General features: G+C 37.8%; 1 protein-coding gene across 4 annotated transcripts in view; it reads left to right on the forward strand.

Moving 5' to 3' along the window:
* BBS9 (Bardet-Biedl syndrome 9) overlaps positions 1-7,639 on the forward strand; it is a 312,074-nt gene extending 304,435 nt beyond the window's left edge. For 3 of the 4 annotated variants that reach the window (XM_064443921.1, XM_064443920.1, XM_064443922.1), the window contains one exon: positions 4,370-7,639. In XM_064443921.1, the coding sequence (XP_064299991.1) occupies positions 4,370-4,410 (41 nt within the window). In that variant the 3' untranslated portion in view covers positions 4,411-7,639. Of the gene's footprint in view, positions 1-1,204; positions 1,292-4,369 lie in introns of all 4 variants that reach the window. The other variant, XR_010371645.1, reaches the window with a different exon arrangement.
* The last annotated feature ends 1,857 nt before the right edge of the window (positions 7,640-9,496 follow it).

Consider the following 9,496-nt stretch of genomic DNA (forward strand, 5'->3'; position numbering starts at 1 on the left):
AAAGCTGGTTTATGTCAGGTCTAGAAATAGCAATGTTAACCATCAGGCGATGAGATGGGGTGGTTTTTTCCTCTTTTAGGTGGGAATAGCTGGAGAAAGGGGTGCCTCCCTTCTCTAACTTAATCTGAAGTCAAAATAACTTTTGTTGTCTTGTTATAACAGCCCTTTTTCTGAGTCACTGTATGAAAAAGAGACTGGGAAGCATTGAATATTGTAGATCAAACACTTCAAAGCCAACTTTGACTTAGTTTTATACATGCTTCAGAGTAGACTAATGCACAATAGTATCCAGGAAACTCAGCCAGTAATTCATAAGAGTCCAAAATGTTCTCCTTAGGATGAATCATAGCATAAATGATAGGATTGGAGAAGATCCTTTAGGTCATTCAGTTCGTAGCCTGTGTATCTTCCTCTTCACTAATCCCCACTAGGATTTAATCTACCCTGTATTTGCAAACCTCTCATATCCTTGACTCAGCCACCTCCCTGGGTAGTTTCTTTCACTGCCTAATTGTTTAACCTGAACGTCTTTAAACTTCACACCATCATGCTTAGTGTGAACAAATTATGACTACAGAAAATGATCCTTTCTCTACGCTTCTGCCGTCATGCTCAAATAGTATCCCTCCCTTTAATTTTTTTTTTTCCTTCTAGCTGCATGAATAATTATTCCAGGAAAGTTGGGGATTTTTAGCTGTCTTTGGAGCTTATGTCACTGTATCTGATTTTCTTTGAACTTTCAGTTTTCAAGACTCAAAAATACATTTTGATCTACAAAGAACTTTGAATTTGAACTCAATTACATGTATGCATTAAGTCATGCTTTTCAAGAGGCAAAATAACATGACTGAGGTATTCTGTGTCTTTGTTTACAGAAGCTGCTTTCACGAGGGTGCTAATGTGCTCTGATTGACAAATACACAAAATTTGAGGAATTTAAGTGACAAAAGCTGGAATCTGTTTTTGATCTCAGATATACACAATCTCTTGTTACTAATCAATTAATTTAACAATATATTTTAACTCTGTTTTGAAAACTCACCTCCAAAACCTCCCGGGGTTGCCTACTGCAGAGGCATTAAAATATATCATGGTTATTTCCAAAAGCAGCTTCCCAGTACATAACTGTGTTGATAAATACAGATATAAACCTTTTAATATGCATTTGTCTAAGTATGTGCTCAGACCAGTATTATTCTGGTAGGATTTTTGGATGATCTATAAAATGAAACATTGAGAACTTCATAATGGGGTATATGAAGATGGAAGATTTTTGTCTTGATGAGATCAGGTAAAAGAGGATTTTTAATTTTATACACTGTATTTCTTAGGATCTGCCTAAGCTTGTCCGAATATACTGGCGATAAACCTCTCTGATGTTAATCATCTCACTTACTGTGATGTGGCATGTGCCAGTTAGATCAGTGAGAAATTTATGTTGTTCTCCTAGATGACTAATAAATATTGCATGTTGAAAAAATACAGCAGAGGTGGGAGAGCTGATTATTGCAAGCTATGTTTTCACACTGCCTCCTGTTTTGGAGTTACACAATAAAAATAGCTGCAGTCTGTAGGTCACCTGTCAGCTCACCTCTCCCACGGTTTTCTTGTGTAGTAGTTCTTTGATCCATGCAGAAGTATTCCAGGTTCCCTATAGACATGTATAGTGCTGTCGGGCAAAGCTGAGGGAAATTGAGGTAAATCCTGCTATATTACTTCAGTTCTGCCAGCCCATAATTATGGTTAATGCATTAGGTTTAGTGGATCCGCTGTGTTTTGTGAGCTTGAAAGTAACCATTCACATTGCCTGTTTTGGCATGGCAATTTGTAGAAATAGACACAAGGGTTATTTGCAATAAGTAAATGTAATGGAAATAACTTTTGAAAGCAGTATCTGGGCATTATTTTATGGCGCAATTTTTTTTGCTTTATAATTTTCAAATTTCATTTTAATTTTTAATGTGTCATGTTTTCAGCCTAATAAGATGCATTAGGATATTATAGCCTTTTCATTAAGATTTTTTTCTCCTCATGGTATTTTTTTACATCTCCCTTCCTTAATTTCTATGCTGTTATGCTTCTTGGATGTTCTCTAACCAGTTCTCAAATATATTGACGTTGAGGGCACTGTGCAGTCACAGTGTCACGTGTCTTCAGTGTGCAAGTTAGTGGGCCGTGCTAATGCACAGGTTAGAGCCTCTTGGTCTCTGGTAAACCTGCGGCTATTCTTTTCAGGTACAAAAAGCTGACTATAAATATACCACCTTTTTGCTGTTTCTTATCTGAACTATGTGTGTCCAGCTTTTGTAACAGTGTGCAGAAACCAGTTTCCTAATTCTTGCAAACTCTTTTCCTTAATTATGGTGGGAAAGTAAGATACTCTCCAGCATCTTTTTATGTAGTACAGAGCTTGTAAACAGCTCCAGATGTGATCTCAATGAAGCTATGTAGTCAGGAATAGTATTAAGTGTGAGCTCTGCGGTGGCTTCTGTGGTCCTGTACTGCGCTGAGCTACGTGGGGTATTTCACTGCAAATGCATGTCTTTAACAGCTTTTTCCACTGTGCTACTTCTGCCGGACTTTCCTCAGCAAGTATCTGTGTTTGAGATTGCTATTTCCATGATGTATTTCAAGTGGTATCTCCTCTTATCGTCTCTCAGCCTTGTTAATCTCTTAGTCCTAGAGCAATATTTCTTTCTTCTCTCCCGTATTAGTAGCTCATCTTGGTGTCTTATAATCCACACATTTCATTATCATGCTACCTACCTCCTTCTCCTAGATCATTAATGAAACAAGATGGGACCTGCTGCTGGTCCCTTTGGCGTCCCAGCATGTGTGATGTGATAAAGAGTTTTGAACAAAAGAACTACCATTCGAGGGCTGACCTTTGTAAACCCAAGTCAGCTCTTACCATGGTATTTTAAATTGTCCTTTAAAAAGGAAAAAAAGTAGAAACTTCAGTAGGGGAACTTCTTAGCCCCTTGGAGGCCGTGAGCTTCCAGCTGTTGCCGAAATTGTACTGCTTTAGTCTTTTGTATCTTGGCAATTTTATCCTTGATCTACTCTGTTAGCTTCACTGATTCGTTGCTTCATTCTCAAGGCTTGAGACAAAATTTGTTCAGTTTAGTACCACCAGCCATGAAAACCATTGTAAATACTGAAATCCCCAAGCACCAAAACCACTGATAGTGTGAAATAAAAACTGAATAAGAAATGTAGGTGGTTTTGTTCACATGGAATTGCACAGATCTAAATGAAAGCATTTATTTTTTTTTTTAAATTCTGTAGGTTGTTGGTGCTAAATTCTGTGTTGGTGCTAAATTCTGTATGAACACAACTGTGAAGGCAGTTGGGCTGATAGGTGACTGGTGCGTTGGGTTTAGAAGACCTCAGTGCTCAAATTTTATTCTGCTGACCTGCTGGATTGTTTCACTTCACTGGGTGTGTGGGGATTTCAGCCTTCTTCAGAGATGGCCTGGAAGGAAAAAAAATTACTGTGTGTTATTTTTATTCACATATAATTTGGAGATGGTGCCAATTTATTTTGGATTGCTTTATGTTCATTAGAAAAGGATTTAAGTTAAATCATTTTCAACCTAAACTAATAGTGGACATGTAAGAAACTGCTGGGTTAAATAATCACTTCAAATTAAAGTCAAGCAAGTATGAGCATATAGAAATTTGTGTGATTATCCTCTCTTCTTTTTCTCCCTAGACATTCCAAGCAACTTTTTATGAGTTTCTACCCACTTCTTCAATTCTGTCAGGTTCATTACTGCAAAGATGAATCCAGCTTGGATCAGATATTAATCTTTTGCACTGATATTTGAAAATAGGAAATGCATGCCTTCACAGTTTAAGACAGAAGTTATCTTCAATACAGAGGTTTTGCTATTTTCCCCTTGCTCAAAGTGTTAGTCTTATGTTAAAAAATGTTCTTATTAATGAGTTTATGGAGCCTAATTTTCTATTGTTTTGCAATTTGTATTGCCAGTTCTGCCTGGAAAAGGGGCAGGCAAAATGCAAGCAGATTGAAGTAACTGTATCTCAGATCATACGCCCGGTTGTTCTCCACCATTTTTTTCTGATGTAAAAGTAGTCCGCTATTGTATAACTTAGACTGTATTATCCATCATATGCATAAAAAAGCTGACGTGAAAGTGCCCTTACTGCCTTAATTTTTTATATTTCCTAAACTTGTGAATGCTTGAATTTGCAAGTTATGCATTTTTATCCTAACTGTTCCCCGTGTAATAAATTGTTTCCTCCAGCTATAACCAAGGCTTTTACAAACTAATGGAATCAACAATATAGTGCATGTAGTTGCCAAGTACACTGAATTTTTAAGCATCTTCTTTATCCTTTATAGGTTTGTCTGAGGATGCAGCAGAGGAAACAGAAAAGCCATGAAATCTGAAGATGACCCTCAGGAGGAATTTCTATCTGATGTGAAATGCATTTATAATGCAGCAGTACCAATCCATTTTACCCTGTACTGATTGCAGCTTCCAGGAGGAGAGGACTGTGCTAATTTATACAAAAAAAGTTCTGTTCTAGTAATTTTGGTTGGGTCTCCCTGCCAACTACTGGCATCCTTTCTGTGAGCAAAGCCTAAGCACTTACACAACTGTGGTAGGGGTGTTGTGTTATGTTTTGCGATATATCAGCCCTTTCTTAAGGATTCAGTTGATTGATCAAAGACTGTTTACACATAGTTAAAAGCAACCTTTGTTTCAGGATATGTTTTATCTTTTTTTTTTTTTTTAGATATTCTGAACTATACCTCCCTTTAAGATTATACTAACATTTGTTATATCACAGTTTTGACAAAAGATAACTATCTTGTTTCCTCCTGTACTAACATTCACGATTCTAGACAGCTGAACTCACCGCCAGAAGAAAAACTGGTAATCCATCAACCTTGTTTCCCTCTCTCATTGCTTATATAGACTCCTGCTCTCTAGAGATACAGAGTAAAATATGATTACTGGACATAAAGGGCAAACCCTTTTGCCATTAACTATGTCACTATGAATGTAAATAAAGTTTACACTGTAAGTACCTTGAGCGGAGCAACACATGGATCTTTTTATGGTTACCTGTGATTCCTGTTTTTCTTGTCAATCAGTCTGTTCTAGTTATGGGTAAGATTTTCAAAAGTAACTAGCAATTTCTGAGTGCCTTAATTTTTATTAATCCAGTTGGAGGGTTCTTTGAGGGGTTGAGTTTTTAGAAAGTGCTGAGTATTTGCCTTCTGAAAGTCAGGTCCATGCATGGTGCCTGAAATGCAATACCCAACAGCTGAAGCGACCTTTGAGAGCACCTTGGCCTAGGCTTTAGATGCGTCAGGCTCGTGTATGGATTCCAGAGTGTGAGTTGAGATAACAATAAAAGATAGAACTGAAAATAACTGAGGTCTGGGTCAAGTGTAAAAACTGACATTTGAATGAGGTCTCTCCTGACTGTTGCTGGCTTATACCAAAATACAACCTGCAGTCTTTTGAATGGTGGATAAAAAAAGCACTGCTGGTCTCCGCTTAGTTTCTGGTGGATGCAATTGCATGAGCAATCTCCGTATCCCACGCTCCTGCTGGTTTCCTCAACGGGGGTTTACCAACTCCTGCTCTAGCTGTAGAAGAGGTCCCTCCAACTCACTTTTGTGCTGTTCAGCAGAAGTTGTGACAGTTGCTGTGGTCTGTACTAGACTTAGATCTGTGGATAAAAAGGAAACGTTATTTCTCAGGTTGTCTTAAGCCATGAACATTCATCAATCACCTCCATATCGACTTTCAGCCTCTTTGCATCCACCCCCAAAACAAAACCAGCTTTGTACCACTTGTGCATATGCTGCTTAACCCTCTGGTCCTACTCTGGCTCAGCAAACATGATATGACCATGTTTCATGGAGCCTTTTTCAACATGTTAGCTATTAAATAGGGCTAAGTATCCAGGGAACTGGGTAAGGCTTCTGATAACTCTAGGACTGAAGTCGGCAGCAACTCCCAGTGAAAATTACTTTGTCCCCCATGAGACCTCAGATATCTACAAGTTGTGGAGCCAGAAATCTTGCTTCTTTCCCAGGAAAAATCCCACCCCCTGCCTGTTATGGAGTGATTCTGCTGGCGAGTTTTTGTCACTCTGATCTCTCCCCTGTGGTTTTTGTCAGGAGGGTGGTATCCAATCTATTGTCAAGGTACCCTGCTGCGCTGCAAAAATTAGACAATAAAATGATCTCCTGTAGTCTCTGTACACATCTCAATGACCAAAGAAAATCCATGGAGAACTAATCAATTACTGTAGCTATTAGGCTTAAACTTTAACTATAGATCTCAAATCTTCTTTTGTCCTTTTGTCAGCGACTACTAGGTAATCTAGAAAAATCAACCGTGGTTACTACTGGAAGCCTGTACCAAAATGGTGTAGAATCCCGGACTAAAGAATTCTGAACTATAGGTGTATAATATAGCTGGAAAGCATGCTACTATGAGACTTCTGTGAAATATATTACTCTGTCATAATTACCATTATTGAATGTGATCCTAGTGCTCAGAGCTGCCTGGCTTCATTGGGAGTTTAGGGTAAACAACAAGTAGGCGCTCAGGTCAATTATATCATCCACTCTTATTTAAGTTATTTTCTGTCATTTTAAGATGTAAGGCTCAGAAGCGCTCTTATTTGCCTTTTCTGCTCCGTGCTTTGTGAAATGAGGTCTCACGAGAATAGTTTTATAGAAAGGGGAAAACATACTGCTAATAAAGAGGCAGGGAGGGGGGGAAGTAGAACTGTCTATAGTAGTAATGTATGACCTCTTTGTATATTGCACTAAATTGTGGTATTTGATAGTATCATCAGGATTTAAGAGACATACAGTTGCATTGAGTTAAAATTACTTAGTTTCCCTCCAATGCCAAATAGTCCATCTAACTCAGAGGAAGGAAGTCATTGAAATGTAGTCACTTACGCAGCAGGCTAAGAGGAAACATTGTAAAGTAATTCTTAGCAGTTCTCAAAGGTAGTTTGAATTTTTAAGCTATTTTTGGCTGGAAAAAATTCAAGCCAATTACAGGAAGTTTTGAAGTTAAAGAGTTGGCAAACTGAAAAATATAAGGAAACATTACTACTTTGGGGGGACCAAATGTTTGGTTCTCACCGACAATGTTTCTGAGACCAAGACAGACATTGCTGGCCAAATAAGACTATTCTGAATAGGATTTGAGAATAATGCCCGGTCAGCTGTTCTGGTCAGCTTAAATATGCAGCTTGTCTGCACGTTTAGCTGTTCAAGGAGAATTTGGTATGTTAGGTGGCTCACAGGTAAAAATAAATTTTAAATGATCATTTTATTGAAATTATTTTATATATGTATATCTAAAAGGAATTTTGTGACATTTTGGAAACCATGCTCTGAGTCATGGCAAATTTATTATATTTGTGCTATAGCACTTTGAAATGCAGTTTCTAAAATAAGCCCTCATGTAAAATATATACATTTTATTTCTGTTAAACGGGTAAATACTTCTAGAGCTTGTTTTCTCAGTAGAGTTTATTCTCTGAATGTTGTAGTCCAAGGGCTCTTCTTTCATTTTGTTTTTGTGCTGTTGCAATTTAGAAAAACAGATTAAAACAATTACTACTCTGATGACCAAAATCTGGAGGTCTGGGCTCTGCTGATCTTTTGGGCTTTGAACACAATACTGAGTTCAAACTAGGACTGTGGTTTCCAGCCTCAGATTGCTTCTTCTGTCCAACTATTATTAAACAATGACACAGAAAAACAACATTACTTTCAAGGGGCTGGGTTTTGCTTTATAATGTCTTGTCTTTTTCTCTTCTTCAGTATTTACTGTACAGCAAGCATTAGAGATAAGTTTCAATACTCTTGTATTGCTTATAAAGGGTCATTTACTGCCATAACCTGAAATTTTCTGAGCAGAGATTGTATTTCTATGTGAAGTCCTTCCAGCATAAAAAAATACAGAGGGTATGCATTATATTGAATAAGTATCTTTCCTTCTTTTCAGAATATCCTGTTTATAAATGATCTATTAAGAAAACTGCTGTGAAGGTGCTGTAAAATATATGACGTACTCCTGAAACCAAGCTTCTGTATCACTGCTTTATTTGAAATTAACCTTGAGCTTCTCATAGCCTTGTTTGTTGTCACCCCTTGACATCATGCTGCTTTGTTCATTTACTCCCTTGTAGCATAAGGTTCTATGTATCTATGTGATACCTTCTGACTGAAAAACATTGCTTGGTTTAGAGTCTAAAACTCCTCTCTACTTGTCTGTCTCTTGTCTTGTAAATTCTTACAATGGTCAGTAGTCTCAGGACTGACCAGGTCCTTCAGGTCCTTCTCCTTTACAAGACAGCTAGCTGTTTGCTGTATAGAAGCTGCTAATTTGCGGGGGAACATGCTTTATCTGGGAGACCAGCAGATCACAGCAGAGACACCCAACGCTATCGTTAACATTAAATGTTTAGCAAGTGATTTGGTTAATCGTGGGATGGAAGCATAACCCCATTAATTGATTTGACCTGGTATTCTCTGACAATGCGTCCTGATCGCTGTGTTTGCAAGGAGTGCAAACAAATGCAACACACAAGCACATTTAAATAAGTATAATTGTTATTTTAAATACTGTGGTATTTTCTGCGTTTTTTGTTGTTGAAAGCAGGAAAGGGAGTCAAATACCATCATATTTTCATATGCACTCATTGTAGGTTGATGTTTACTTTGCGTGCGCTGTCATGTGCTTAGATTTACTATGTGTGTATGAGGCACACATACTTGCAGATAAACCTGCTGTCTTGAAAATTTCAGTATCCATTCTCATTCTTAAAATGAAAGGATTAAGCAAAATCATGTTTTTACAGCAGGAAAAAAAAAAATCACGAAACCAGGAGCCCTGGAAGAGATCCATACCCTCAGGCTACAGCATGTAAATCGATGTTAGCTCTAACGGGAATATTTTCCATTTGATATAGCATGAACATATTGTTTTATTCATTTGCTAGCATCACTTTAATGCTATACTCTTTATCATTAAAAAATATTTCTTTTGGAAATTATTTTGGCAGAACCAGTTAAGAGTCCAGAGGAAAATAATAACAGTGTTTGATAAGATATTTTGATTCATCTGTATAAGCAGAATAGAGACTTGGAGTGCTTCCGAAGAGGGAATGATCATTGCAGATGATAGCTCACCCTCCACCACAGCTCTAGCGGGGTGCAGACTGACGGTGTATTCAGCTGCAGAAACAAGGTAAAAGCTGTTCCGATTATGTAGGCTGTTGGTTGATCAGAAATCTTGAAGGGAGGCCAGTCATCCTGAGTCATTAGTGTAACCTGATTAGAGGCCCAAATCTACTTTCGTTGAATTTAACTGAGTGTTTTGCCTTCGATTTTGACAGGAGAACATCCATACAATTCTGTTGGAGGCTGCATGTCATAATAAGATGAGATATAAGTACCATTTAACTCCTAGCTAGATGA

This window comes from Phalacrocorax carbo, chromosome 2 (assembly GCF_963921805.1).
Source record: "Phalacrocorax carbo chromosome 2, bPhaCar2.1, whole genome shotgun sequence".
Taxonomy (NCBI): domain Eukaryota; kingdom Metazoa; phylum Chordata; class Aves; order Suliformes; family Phalacrocoracidae; genus Phalacrocorax; species Phalacrocorax carbo.